The 15,306-nt window shown below is 40.2% G+C and overlaps 1 protein-coding gene across 1 annotated transcript in view; it reads right to left on the bottom strand.

Moving 5' to 3' along the window:
* Positions 1-15,306, bottom strand: part of LOC144105561 (venom metalloproteinase antarease TserMP_A-like) — a 77,794-nt gene that overhangs the window by 41,546 nt on the left and 20,942 nt on the right. Inside the window, exons 3-5 of the mRNA XM_077638679.1 lie at positions 9,196-9,288; positions 3,737-3,875; positions 2,407-2,564 (exon numbers count right to left, since the gene is read on the bottom strand). Of these exons, the coding sequence (XP_077494805.1) occupies positions 2,407-2,564; positions 3,737-3,875; positions 9,196-9,288 (390 nt within the window). The remainder of the gene's footprint in view (positions 1-2,406; positions 2,565-3,736; positions 3,876-9,195; positions 9,289-15,306) is intronic.

The raw sequence follows: 15,306 nt of genomic DNA, 5'->3' as shown, positions 1-15,306 counted from the left end.
TGAGTTTTCTTGACAACAAATCCGCAGCTGGCGAATATGATATCTAAGCCCTGCCGATTAAAGCAGTTGCTAGTGTTCTCGCAAAGCCCCTAACCCCTGTTTACAATCAAATGTTATCCCTTGGTATTTTCCCACAAGGATCAAAAATTGCTCGTGTTACTTTAATACACAAAGGTGGTAAATACAATGGGTTAAAAAAATACAGGCCAATCTCAGTCTTATCGCTGTTCTCCAAAGCCGCAGAGCGTATCCTATATAAACGGTTCAGTACCTTTGCATTGTCAAAGAAACTTATCGTCAAACAGCAGTACGGATTTCAAAAAGGAAAGTCAACTGAAACGGCCCTACTGCGCATTAAACGCAAAATCAATCGTAATATGGAAGGTATGTTATTTACAATTGGAATTTACTCAGATTTTCAGAAGACATTCGATTCTATACAGCACCATATTTTGTTTAACAAGCTGGAAGCATATGGCCTTAGAAGCGTCACACAAAGTCTTAATGCGCAGTTATCTACATGGGAGGTCCCAGTTCACCTCCATACACGGCATTGCATCGGGGAAAGGTAACAATAAATACTGCATTCCTCAGGACTCTATACTCGGCCCGTTGTTATTTGTTCACCATATAAATGACATCGTTAACATTTCGGAGAGAGCCATGAAGAACTTGAGGCAGCGTCAAACGCATGGCTGCATGAATACAAAGAAAACAAAATACACGATATTTTCTTCAAATAATAAACCAAATGCCTTCAATATGAACTTGAGATTTAATGATGCATTGCTTGAGCGCGTATATGGTCATTGAGGTTTCGGTGTTACTTTTCAGTCGAACCTAACCTGGCCCTATCATGTAGAAAATATAAGAATGAAAGTAGCGAGATATATTGCAATGTTATGCCGCCTTCGTAATCTTGTTCCTCCCAGGCTCAAAAAGCAGCTTTATTTTTCACTTGAACACTCACAGTTTAATTACTGTTCCTTAATATATGGAACTGGAATTAAGACTGATAATGATAGACTATCTGCACTGCAGCGAAGGGCGATTAGAACACTGCATAAAAAAATGTACACCCTGTAACCTTAATGAGAACACAAAGTATGCAACCATTTTAACGAAATATAGATAGAGAAATTACCTGCTTACATATTTTCTGAAGTATCAAGCAATTAAAGTCGATTTGTTAGTCATTACTTCAATAGAGATACTGGTCACAATATGGACAGGGTTTTCATTGTCATAGAAAAGCCAAGGACAAATTGTTCTAAACACAATTGATCATCAAATTATGAAATTATGTAATAATTATGCAGACATTCCCGAGATCGCAAAAACATGTAGAAGTCTTAGAACTTTCAAACGCAGAATACAACTCCTGTTCACTTCGAATAGATGGCCAAACATTTAAGAATAATGATATCAAATTGCAAAGTTATTGTGTTCTGATTTCTATATTTGTGTACAAAGTGTTAACAATAACATGTGTTTCTATTTGTTTTTAACTTGTCACATGCTTGTTGCGCATTTTTGTCCAGTTGTATATGTACTGTCTACATGTATTTTGTAACCGCTGCTGTGGCGCCCAGTGGGGCCAGGGCCTCGTTAGGAGACTAATTACCTCCTTTTGTTCTGCCCCACGGGCAATACCATGTACTGGCCATCCAATAAGTAAATAAATAAAGAAATAAAAATATAAGATACAGGATGAAGGGGTGCAGAACTTTTATTCTGAGCGATATGAGGTTTAGTGCGTTGAAATAATAGCGCTCATGGTGTCTCCAAAGCGTCCGTTTTGAAATGTTTCTTAAAAATGTTTCGCTAATGCAGAGCTGACTCCACAAGATTTGCTTCCTGTAGCGATTACTAAAGACACTTCGTTTTTCTAGAAAAACTTAAGATGATCAAGCACACAAGGCTGAAGAAAGGAATGGTAGTTTTTTTTTACTGTATCCAATATATGTTCCCATATGAAATATGGGCTTTACGTATGTTATCAAATCTTGGTAGACGACTTGTTCGATAACACGCGGTATTGCTTGTGCTCGTGCAGTGGTGGTTTTGAGCATTCTACGCTTGAAACTATGTAATAAGACACAAATGCCATACTCTCATTCGCCTCTTTGACATACGCGACGCTCAGCGCTAACAGGATTTAATTATCCGAGTGAGCACTAATAACCAAAGGGGCCAGAATAATCGACAGAAATCATTTGCTGAAGATTGTGTGCTTATACGCGGGAACCAATAAACTAAGCATATGCGACAGAAATAAAGCGAAAAGCATTTTTAACTACTCAACATTTATTTTGTATACATTTACGATTTGTTAAGAGTGGCTGCCAGGACATTTTAAACGGTTATTAAAAACCGCCGTTTTCAACCAAATGTGTGGAATCTTACCGAGTTTAGCATCACGCAGATATACGCAATTAGTTCACTAGTATGCTTGAAGTGGCCGTGGTGCGGTTTATCCGTGATGACAAAGATCTCCACGGTAACATTTGATGGTACATTAGGGGTAGGTCCCGCATTTCTTGCCTGGAGGAGCGCGTTCACACCTAACCAGGAAAGCAACAGAAGTTATGTTAGAAAAATTTAAGAGACAAGGATTCGGAAACAGTGCCGCACTCGCCAGCACATATATTTGCTATCAGGGTGAAGATGCTGCAACTGAGGGCCCGAATACTATTTTTTCAGTCGCATTTACAAAAAACACACTTAATCCGAGAACTGGAACATTTCCGTGATGTAGAAGGCGATGTGCTTCTTCGGTGTGCGAAGGAAATTAAATTTGAGTCGGTATGAGCTTGGACTAAGAACAGACCTTCCACGTAAATGGATCAGGCATAACTCAAACAGTGTAATTAAACGCGTTACGGAGCGTGCAATTCAAAACGATATAGACAGGCGCTGCTGGGAAGATTGAGCAGTCCAGCATGTAGGTAAATATCTGATGAAGAGTTGAGGCAAAGGGCAGACACATGTTACTCAGAGTAGATAATTATGAGCCTTCTTATTACATTGCACAGGAGTTCTGCAGAACTAAACAAATGGAAAGCTTTAATGATACAAAAAATATTTCGAAGCTATTTCTTGACAGAGGAGTATATTTGACTTATAGCGATTCATAACCCGCGGAGAACGCATCGTTAGGACAATTGAAAAGCAAATATCTGCAGAACACTATGACAACACATAGCTACATGAAATCAGGAAACAACATTTTATCTGCACTGATTCCATGAAGTACATACGAGAACAATAAAGCAATTTTCTCACAATAATTGCCTAATGGTTCTCGTTACAGTACTACGCGCCAGTTTTTTTTTTGCGTATTCTTATTTGTAAGGCGGAGCAATGGGCGTGTTCCGCGACGACTGGATCTGCCTTATCACACTTAGCCAGGAACACATATATTTGTAATTCTTGAGAGCGCAGTCGATGTTTTAGCCCGTCACGAAAAGAGATACTTAGGAATGCCGACTGGAATATGGCCCTAGTGACAACGAGATTGTGTATTAAATAGCTAAAGATAACATTCGCTAGTCGTAATGAGCACCTCATTTGTTCTGGTTTCTTCCTTTTATATTATCATTGTAGTCTTCTTCAGCGCTTTTTAAGTGCATTTACAGTATAGGTATAATGATGCATATAATAAAGCATTTTAAAGGAGCTAGAAACTGATGGGGAACTACTCTCCTTAATTTCAACAAACCTAACTCCAGCGTACCTGTTTCTGGGATAGGGATAGCCTTGTCTACACCAGTACTTTGGCTAATTTCGTGTATAATGTGGGCAACGAGGCCACGATCTGATCTTTCCGCATTCATAAAAGGCTCAATTCTGTGCTGGGGTCCGACAAGGCCTTTCTGAAATGTGAAAGGAAGAGTGCAATAAAGTCAGTAAGCGTACAAACGTTAGTTCTCGAATGTGCAAGAGTTCTAAAACTTTGACACTAAACCTTTTGGTCTGTAAGGCTTGCACAGTATATTTAATTAATGTCATCCCACATTGGTCGTCATCAAGTTTAGTATGGTGCTGTAAATGGACACAAAACCCCACAGATGTTTGCTTTACTTAGCCAAAATTTTCTTTCATTAACCTGCGAATTTTTTTTTGTCAAAATATCTAATACAGCCAAGAAGCGCGTTCATGTCGGTAAGACTGGTCTTTAAGACTGGCTGATGCTAATGTTTTATGGGGCTCTTAAAAGGAACCATCACTTGCGTTCATCAATGACCCCTAAATTTTGAATAAAGTAGGAGCTGATATTATGCTGATGATCATCATTGAGAGTTTGTAAGCGTCTATCAATCTTTCCATTGTTAAGCAAGCCTACCATTTGTTGAAACTAGCAGCTCACATCACCAAAAAATGAATGCCCAGCAAATTGGGTCTCATGAATAATTAACACAGGCGCACAAAACTCATGGAAACATAAGTAGGCAGGGCACCATCATGATATCAGCTGACATTAGACGACTTGTCTCCAATATATGCACCTTCAGGGAACAACAGCGCCAAAACTGTGGACAATAAGATATTGAGATGTCTTCGGAGATAACATTGCGGCCGAACGGTGGCAGTAGGTGGCCAATGCTTGATAAAATCTGCGTCCGCAAAGCATAAAATGCATCGCCGCGTTTATAAAGCACCCTTCGGATGCGTTAAAACAAGAAAGAAATGGCAGCCTTCACTGATCTTTACAAAAAACGTTGAATTCTGCTAGGTACTTGCTTACTTTGAGGATGGTTTGTTTTACGCTAGTGTAAATTTGAAGGGTTTTAGTGGAAATGATTACGATTTGAAATTTAGTGTGTTCTGCTGTCATCTCGTACTGCATAGTCTCCGCTTTGCTTTTGTTGACTAAGACGTTAACTGATTGTTAAGCTTTGTACCGGCTTGGTGCATGATATCGTAATTCAGTAGTTTTCGTGAAAATTTAAAAAAAAAAGCAATTGGTGAAATTGCGCGATCGCGTTGTGTTAACAGCAAGTTCTTTTCGCCATATGATCTTTTGTGCCAAGGTGAAGTTAGCATACTTTGGATGATATTTGCTTACCATTATTTGCGAGCCCTGGATGGAAGTAAATTTCCAAAATCTGATCAGAAATGCCTTAGAGCGTTGCTAACATGATATAATTTGGTGCCGGTTAACACTCAAGGAAAATTTTATTTCCAGCTTTTCACACTATTTGCAAGAATGGAGCTTTTTAGATTAGATGAACATTTTTGAGAAGAAGAGTAGCGTTTTTGACGAGCTACACATGAGAAATTTCAATATCCTAAACTTTAAAACCTTCTAAGCCATTGGCAAAACCGACATGTCAGCAGGACTATCTGAAATTCTCCCATATAATCGAGAATTGTAAAATTGCACTTTTCATTAAAGATAAACGTTTTTTTTAGGGAAGCTTTGTTTATTTCACGACTTGGTTTAATTGTGGCCTAATCATGTTGCTATTCAGCGCGCGTATAGGGAGTTGCATGTAGCACGCCTTTTTAATTTCAAGTAAGATATTGCAGTCAAGTACACGAAGTGGCAATTGATTAAAAGAAAACAGTGAGGCATGGAAGTGAAAATGTAGGTGTAACGTTTAGCGCCAGGAACAGCCTGGATAGCAAAAAAAGGTTGAGTGAAGTGAAGGGATGGACATGGTCAGCAAATTTAAGGCTGACGAGAGTTATTCGATGTTTCATTCAGGCAGCACAGGAGATTCCAAGAGTAATAAAACGTTGCTGGGGACGTCAGCGTGGCTCGTTGGAGATAATATTCAGAATATGCATAAATACTGTGGTGGAACCTTGCACAAGGTCGAGTAAAGAGGTAATAACTAAAATAAGTGGTTAAATGACACTGAACGATATCTGACGAATGCAATGATACTGATTACAAAAATTTCCTACATCAAACGGATGTAGAGAGTTTTGATTGGCCTACTAATTTTATACAGACAAAATATTACTCTTTTTGGAACAGGAGAACAGAAATATATAGGAACTGCTCACTTTATTTTCAGTGCACTGGCACCAATGCTTCTAATCAAGAAAATAACCGGCTATCTGTTTGCCAGTTCGGCCTGCAAAAACAAAATAAATATGGCCACGACTGCTCCGCGCCTGGGTCTTCTAACTACGGCGCCGCGAACAGATCTGCTTCGCAGGCCGCTGCACGAGAGCGCTATGCTATCGCCGCAACCGATTACCCCTAGTTTTTAATTGCCACTCTCTCGCACTGTGCATTTCGTGTGGTCGTCTTCATCAACTTCCATCCGTGCGCAGTGGATCCACAACATACTGCTATCGCAGTGACCTCTTATTGCGCGTTAAGCGGAACCAAAATTTTATTATGCGTTACTCCTAAGATCTCCAAACACAGATTTTGCCTATCTTTGTCTGAAGCTTGACCCTGAAACCCTAGTCTCGCACCTAAAGCAAAATGAAACGAGCCGTGCTAGAGCCCATACTTCAAATTTAGCCAAGTAAAGTAAATTGGCTTTAATTTTCTTTTCAAAAATTACAATTGGGAACAAACTGGGTATATGCCTTCCTGAACAAACAAGTGGTGTAAGTCCACCATCATTCATCATCTGCCAAAATATCACGCGTAGATTTTCAAAAATACCAAGATCTATCTTGTAGATTTTAGATTCACATTGAATATATTTTGAAGCCATATTGCCGGAACCAAACAACAAAGCGGTTCCTCTCTATCCTTGATGATTGGACAATATAACAAGATGCGGTGTATTGTTCTACAGAAATTCACTTTCATGTTGCCCTCATTTAGAGAAACTAGCACTATCGGGCTAGCCTTTTAGTCCGACATAGTTGCATGGCTCCAAGAACCACACTCTGGGAACCGTAGTATAGGTTCTTATTACCTCCTTCTGGAGTGAAAAGTTGACTGCTTTAACGTGTGAGGGCTTCATTCGCGTCAGAGTTTGAGTAACTAGTGTAGTTGACTAATTAGCGAAGATACAAATAAAGCCAAGGGTGAATCGAATGTTTCTGACAATGCTCGCGAAGAAAGCTATCTTGCCAACTGCAAAGTCAGATTTCTGTTCTCTTTTTGGATATTTTATGCTCCAAAGTATTCCATTCAGTTTTAGAGAGTTTAAGTGTCTTGTAGGTTTTTTGTTTCTAAGATCTTTTACCCGCCGCGGTGGCTCAGCGGTTAGGGCCCTCGGCTACTGATCCGGAGTTCCCGAGTTTGAACCCGACCGCGGCGGCTGCGTTTTTATGGAGGAAAAACGCTAAGGCGCCCGTGTGCTGTGCGATGTCAGCGCACGTTAAAGATCCCCTGGTGGTCGAAATTATTCCGGAGCTCTCCACTACGGCACCTCTTCCTTTCTTCTTTCACTCCCTCCTTTATCCCTTCCCTTATGGCGCGGTTCAGGTGTCCAACGATATATGAGACAGATACTGCGCCATTTCCTTTCGCTCAAAACCAATTGTTATTATTATTATTATTATTATTATTATTATTATTATTATTATTATTATTATTATTATTATTATTATTATTATTATTATTATTATTATTAATATTATTAATATTATTATTAAGATCGTGTACTTATAATGTAGACATGAGCGCCGCGAATAATACAGGTAACCCTAGAAAAGGGTATGCAGTTACCATTTTAATTTTGATCACGGTGTGTTAACCTAATTATTTGGTTTGATTTGGTTAAAGACGTGGCTACGGGACAGAACATGCGTAAAGCGACCGAACAATGTGTTCAGGCTAGGCTCAGCGCCCCTTTGTGTTTATGAGTGGTTTTCCTCTTAATGGAGTCTTAGCATTGCATATAGTGAGAAAATACCCTTAATTTAAGATGAAAAAATAGAAACTTTAGTTTGCCAATTATTTAGAATCAACACATTGCTGTTAAAGACAAAGATAAAGACACGCTGCGTGTGGCTGAAGATTTTAATGGCCTCCTTCGGGCTCTGACACTTACAGCAGTTGTATAAAATTATGCTATAAGTGTAAACAAATGAATCCAACGCCCGAAGATCTTTGTAACTATTTATATTTCACTATGCGCAGCGAAAAAGGCGCAGGCACGAGGTGCTAACGGTGAGACTGAAAATGTGGACTGTGTATCTCTTGCATTAACACATGTAAAGTTTGGAGCTTTTTTTTGTTTCAAAAGGCTGAAAAACAAAATTAGAGCATCCAAACTGTTCTGTGTGTTTTTAAAGCTTATCATAAACCTATGTGCCCGGGGGTAGCTGACAGCGAAAAAATTACGGATTTCGGAGACCATGAACTGGCTGCGCATACAAAAATTATTTTTCGGGACGGCTCTATTTACGATTACATTTTCTACCCGTGAACTACCTTTATGAAAGGATTTTATAATGTAGTATATCACTTCAACTATCAAGCGGGCTCATTTCCAAGAAGAAAACCTTAAGCTCCTCTGTAAAGCTTGATCTTGGGTTTAATCCGAGATTCCCCAGGAAGCGTCGCTCGAAACAATACATCAATGAATAAGCAACCAGGGAAAAAAGTTGGGGTTCACGCTGGCTTTAATTAGCTGATTCCGTTCAAATAAGCGAAAAATGAAGCTCCAGCAAACCCAGCAATCATGTACCCCCCCAAAAGGGAATGAGCCAAAACCAGTCATTACAACATTCAACGCATAAGTAAGGACGGAAGCCAGTACTATCGAGAAAACGAACGGGCAGCTTATCTTGGAGAATCTCTTTTGGAAGTCGTTGCGGTATTTTTCTCAACATGGCCTGTTGAAAGGTGCTCAAATAGAGTGTTTTTCTCGCGTGAACACGTTCTTATGACAGCGTAGGATCTCCACTTCCACATGATCACTCCTATTCGCAACGCAGGTACAAACACTCTAAAGCATCACCAAGGGTGCAAGTTCGCATGCAAACAACGAGCATTGTGATCAGTTATATAGATTCACCTTCGACTAGCGGAAGCCAACATTGTTAACATTATTCTCTAATCAAGAACGTCAGCGTCTTTTATAGACAAAAGCTATTGCCAACAAGTGCGGCAGGGTGGCAGCGCCTCTCATTGGACACGGCTAAACGTAATTCCTTGGCACGGTCCTTTCAGCTGTTGGGAACGTGACCGCGCCTGCTAGCAGAAATAGCTACGGGACAGCGTTCCAATAAATTAATGCAGTAATTCAAAGTCGCAGTTTTAATACGCACCACTTGAAGGCTGTCTCCACTGCGGAGCAAAGTAATCGTGGCAAGGTTGTCAGCATCTTCATAAAGATTGTCATTAAATTCTTGTCCGTCGAGCTGCAAGTGAAGAGAAATGTTACTACCGCACATTAAAAAAAAAACAAGTGTGATAGCTGTTATAGTGGACAGTGAAAAAACTTTTGCCCCTATATATTTTTTGTTCAAAACAGCGTGATTAACGCATGCTTGTGAATATATTGTTAAAAGTTTGGCTGAACAAAATTCTTCTACTGATAGTAAGCCATACCCTTTTACTTGCCGCTGACGAAAAAAGCCCTCTATTATGTAATGCTTCAAGAAAAGGTGTTCGGACTGTCTTTATTCTTGTTATCAATGCTAGGCTTAGGTTTAGCTATGACAAAGTAGTTTGATATGTTTACTGTTGAAATTAGACTAGGGTACTATAAACACTTATATTTAGATTAGCAGGAAAATACACAGCATGGGTCGCGGTACAGTGCTGTGAAACCAGGTGCAGGGGCTGCACTTCGAAATGTGGGCGTTCATACTGTACAATTTGGTTTATGTGCGGGCTAGCGCTATAATCAGTAACCAGCGCAGTAACACTAATATTATAGAGCGGAGGCCACTTAATAGAGCGCATATGCATGTGCATTTTGTTTGCTTATTCGGGCTTGGAACGCTGTCAATGAATACGTGTTTTTTCCCACAAACCCCCAAGTCATATGCAGATGATGTGGCGTGGAAAAGGGTAGGTATGAGGGCATCTTTTGCAATTTCAGCTAATGTCTTAAGCACTTAGGTAAGCTACTTAACATCTACTACAAAGAGAATTTTATATGAGCGATGGAGGATAGGCTATATATTTGAAAGCAGGTTGTTGAGATGGTAGGGATGTTCGCGTTAGGAAGGCGCTTGATTAAAGCGATGGCAATAACAAGCATTTGGACCGCTCCATTCGTGATCAAGTAGTCTCATTTGTATACTGCCTCTATACGACAGATCTTTTTCACTAGCTCGTGCTTGATGGCGGCTACAGAAATATTTGCGTCACTAAATGTAGTGTTACTGCGCTAGGTAACGCAGATATGCAGCGAAAGTATAGGTGCTGCTTTTTCTGCAATAGTTCAGTGAATAAACTAAGGACATTATTACGTGATGAATTTATTATACCAAATGAATTATCTGCCAACGATGCACTTAGTAAGGCTGTTTTTGAAGAATATAGAAACACTATTGCCTTGTTCTCACAGCATCCCACTCGAAAAACCTAAGAAAAGTTTCATTTATAAACAGAAGTTTCCTCTAATTCTGGGAATATAGCGCAAAAGACGAGGACAACAAAGAAAGGAAACAACAGGACCAGTGCTAACTCACAACTAAAGGTTTGTTCACAGGAAGCAAGGAATATAAAGACAGGGAACAATCAAGAAAACAAAGCAAACACACGTGTAGCTACGTGAAGCCAGGAAACAGACCTCACGGTCATGCAGGCATACAGACGGGCTGCTAACACACAACCTAATTTTTCTCTTGATGTAGAAAGCCTCCATAATCTTTCTGGTTGATTGTGTTGGGTGACTGTACAATACATCACTGCGATGAGAAGCAGGGAAGCAAGATATGCAGTCTCTAACATGATCGACTAGATTAGTAGATTTATTAGCCTCCAAGGTATTAGCTAACTCAGTTAGGAGTGTGGTAATACAACGACCCGTCGGGCCAATGTAGACTTGCCCGCAAGAAAAAAAAAGAATTTTATATACACCTTCACACCATGGAACATACTTAGTTATATATTTAATCCCAAAAGCAATTTGGGGCTCATTTTGCTTTTCAGCCCTTCTATTCACCATAGCACACAGTCGTTTTGTTTTTTTTTGTTCCTGTTTTTTTTTGTTCCTGAAAAGGCAACACCTATTTTATACCTGTTCGCCACCTTTTTCAAGTTATGCGAAAGACAGTGTACGTACGGGAGAACTGCAACCTTGTTCCTTTCCATCACCCTGCCTGGCCCAGGCACAGCAGCCGAAGTCCTAAATTTTTTGGCTATCTTGTTGCAGCCCAACAAGATGGCATCATCCGAGTAACCTGCTTCTCTTAATTGTTTAGCCTGTTCGTTGAAGCTATTATTAATCATACAGTCACATGATTTCGATAAAGCAGAAAACAACTATGAAACAACAATTCCGGTTTATACCGTTTTAGAATGATGCAACTTGTAGTTCAAAAACGGCTTTCCAGCCCTTGACACGTATTTCCGCAAATATGTCCAGACTGAACTTTCAGGCTCAAATCTAAAAACGGCAGCTTGTTATAGGCGGTGACTTCAGTGGTGAATTGCAGACCTTGAGCATTTTTTAAACACATTCAAAACATCAGTCATATGTCTAGAAAAGTTACTTTATAGACAAGGATTAAGAAGTCTTCAACGTAAAAGAAAATCCGCAACGTTATCCCGGACAAGTTTGCTTGAATACCCCGATCTACGAAGGATAAAAAGATATCACTTAAAATCGGTGTCACTCTAGAACCAAAGCAAACACCTGCTTTTTGCATGAAAGTTTACCTTCCTATTCAATGAATGTAGCCTTTACACAAAATGGCAATAATTCAAGAAAGCAATATGCCACAAACCCTTATAAACCCTTATAAATTCATCTTCATCGTTGTTTGCTGCGATACATTTTTTCACGGCACTCATGATTTCATTGTGAGGGAGAAAGTGAAGCAAATCAACCACGTCGATACTAAATACACTACAGGACCCTGGATTATCTAGATGAAGAAATTTTTCGATGCGCTCAGATTAGCGAACCCAAAAATGGTAATTAATTTCCAGAGAAGTCAAATGCTTGTGTAGGTGTCCAGGAACTTTATATTACCAAGTACGCTTCTGCGTCACAATCGCACGAAATGGCAAGCCTTCTTTATGTGTCTTGATAGAGGAAAATAAAATTTGAACAAAGGGCTTTCGTTTTTTCACTCCTGCTCTGGGTCGGTGAAGGCTCAGTTCTTGAATTTAGCGCAGGCCCCGGTTTCTACTTGCTCCGGTATATCCCCGATCGGAACAAAGTTTTTCTGGACAGCTAGTATCGCCTTAGCAGAGAACATAGTTTCAGGCCCTGACAACAAGTGATTACAAATAGAGACAGGGGTACGGGTCGTTGGTTAAGTTTCTGTTATCGAACCAGTTGAGACTACTGACAGCAGATAAGGACGGCTGTTTTGTGGTCCTGCCTGAAACAATGTTCTCGGCTAAGGCAATGCTTGTTGTTCAGAAGAACTTTGTTCCGATCCGGGATAAACCGGAGCAAGTAAAAACCGCGCCCCGGCGCTTAATTGAAGAACTGAACCTTGAGCGACTCAGGACAGGAGTGAAAAAGCGAAAGGCTTTTGTTTAGATTTTTTTCTCTTTCACTACACATGAAAAAGGCTTACCATTTCGTGTGATTGTGACTGAGAAACTCACTTGGCAATATGAAAATTTCTGGATACCTGCACAAGTATTTGGCTTCCCTGACTATTAATGGCCATTTTAGGGTTCGCGACTCTGAGCGGATCGTAAAATTTCGTCAGCTGGATAATCCAGTGTCCTGTAATGTATTTAGTATCGACGTGGTTGATTTGTTTTACTCTCCCTCACAAAGGAATTATGAGTGCCGTGAAAAAATGTATCACAGTAGAGAACGATGAAGAAGAATTGCTAAGTGTTTATGGCATATCGGCAGCTAGCTTTCTTTAATTACTGTCATTTTTTGTAAAGGCTACATTCATTGAGTGGGAAGGTAAACTTTTCAGGCAAGCATCTGGTGTTTGCATTAGTTTTAGGGTGGCACCGGTGTTAAGTGACATCTTTTTAATAATAATAATAATTGGTTTTGGGGGAAAGGAAATGGCGCAGTATCTGTCTTATATATCATTGGACACCTGAACTGCGCCGTAAGGGAAGGGTAAAGGAGGGAGTGAAAGGAGAAAAGAAGAGAGAGGTGCCGTAGTGGAGGGCTCCGGAATAATTTCGACCACCTGGGGATCTTTAACGTGCACTGACATCGCACAGCACACGGGCGCCTTAGCGTTTTTCCTCCATAAAAACGCAGACGCCGCGGTCGGGTTCGAACCCGGGAACTCCGGATCAGTAGTCGAGCGCCCTAACCACTGAGCCACCGCGGCGGGGCACATCTTTTTATCTTTCGTAGATCGGGGTATTCAAGCAAACTTGTCCGGGATAGCGTTATGGATTTTCCGTTACGTTGATGACTTCTTAATCTGTGTCGATAAAAAACCTTTTCTAGACATATGCCTTATGTTCTGGAAGTGTTTAAAGAAAACGCTCAAGGTTCGCCATTCACCACTGAGGTCACCGCCTATAAGAAGCTGCAGTTTCTAGATTTGAGCCTGAAAGCTCAGACAGGACATATTTGATGGGAATACGTGCCAAGGGCTGGCAAGCCGTTGTTGAACTACAAGTCGCATCATTCTATAACAGTAAAAACCGAGATTGTTGTTTCATCGTTGTTTTCTGCTTTGTCGAAACCATATGTCCGAAGAGAAGCTATTACCCGAATGATGCCATCTTGTTGGGCTGCAACAAGATAGCGAAAAAACTTAAGACTTCGGCTGCTGTGCCTGGGCCAGGCAGGGTGACGGAAAGGAACAAGGTTGCAGTTCTCCCGTACGTACACTGTCTTTCGCATAACTTGAAAAAGGTGGCGAACAGGTATAAAATAGGGATTGTCTTTCAGCTCCTAAAAACATGAAAGGATGTGTGCTATGGTGAAGAGAAGGGCTGGAAAGCAAAATGAATCCCAAAGTACTTGTGAGATTAAGCATAAAAATAAATATGTTCCATGGTCTGAAGGTGTTGTTTATAAAATTCTTTTTTTCTTTCGGACAAGTCTACATTGACCAGACGGGTCGCTGTATTAACACGCGCCTAACTTATTATGCTAATACCTTAGAGGCTAATAAATTACTATTCTAGTCCAGCATGTTAGAGACTGCAAATCTTGCTTCCCTAGGTTTCATTAGTGATGTATTGTACAGTCACCCAAAACAGTGAACCAGAGAGATTATGGAGGCTTTTTACATGAAGGAAAGAAAACTAGATTGTGCGTTAGCAGCCTGTCTCTGTGTCCGCATGAGAGAGGTTTGTTTCCTCGGTTCCACATAGCTACAAGTGTGTTTGGTTTGTTTTCTTGATTGTTCCCTTCCTTTAAATTACTTGCTTCCTGTGAATAGTTAGCGCCTGCCCTTTTGTTTCCGTTCTTTGTTGCCCTCGCCTTTCGCGCTATTTTCCCAGAAGTATGTATCACCAACTCGCCCGTCTTGCCATCGTGTTCATTTTCTTTAATGTTTTCGACGAAAGGCACAGTAACAGAATCTTGTGTAGCGACAATAAAATTTTGTGCAGTTAGTCTTGAAAAGTACTTCAGAACAACAGACAACAGTAAAGTGCAAGAGAAAACTACACTATTATGTAAGAATACAATAAAAGCAGAAGAATCTTCTGTTACAACAAAACGGCAAAATATTTGATCGTGTTTTCGTCATGGTGCTGTTATGCTTTTCGACCCAGTTATGACAGTGATTCTTTCAATGGATGAAAATTGGTTTGTTATTAAGGTTTTCATAAGTTGGAATAAAACGGGATGCAGTAAAGCTGGAAGAAGACTACTTCCAGCCCCCTTGAAACACCCAGCGTGTTCCTATGGAGCCAAAGAAACCACATAGACAAGAACATTAGTTTGATACTGTTGTCTGGTGTGCCACAGGGACGATTTAATGCAGAGAGGAATGTAGTGATATCCTTATAAGTGTTGCTTTTTCGCTTAGTGTAATAAGTGAGTAATGAAGAAGTGGGCAAATTCTTGCAGCATATCACTACTTGGCGCTTTAGCATCGTATTGTATGACAGACATGTGACGTGCGTATGACAGTAAAATACGATAAGATTCTTAGTATGTCTGTAATAAACTATGCCGTTATATCTTGCGCTGGCCTGCCTTCTGACGACAAATGAGGCCCATTTGTTTATTTTCTGTGAAGCACTTTCTCATCTGCTTCTATTTCTGGAAAAATACCACAAAGATTCGTGTTTTTTCACACCACCAC

The sequence above is a fragment of the Amblyomma americanum genome, chromosome 9 (genome assembly GCF_052857255.1).
Source record: "Amblyomma americanum isolate KBUSLIRL-KWMA chromosome 9, ASM5285725v1, whole genome shotgun sequence".
Classification (NCBI taxonomy): domain Eukaryota; kingdom Metazoa; phylum Arthropoda; class Arachnida; order Ixodida; family Ixodidae; genus Amblyomma; species Amblyomma americanum.
This window is presented reverse-complemented; position numbering and strand designations above follow the sequence as displayed.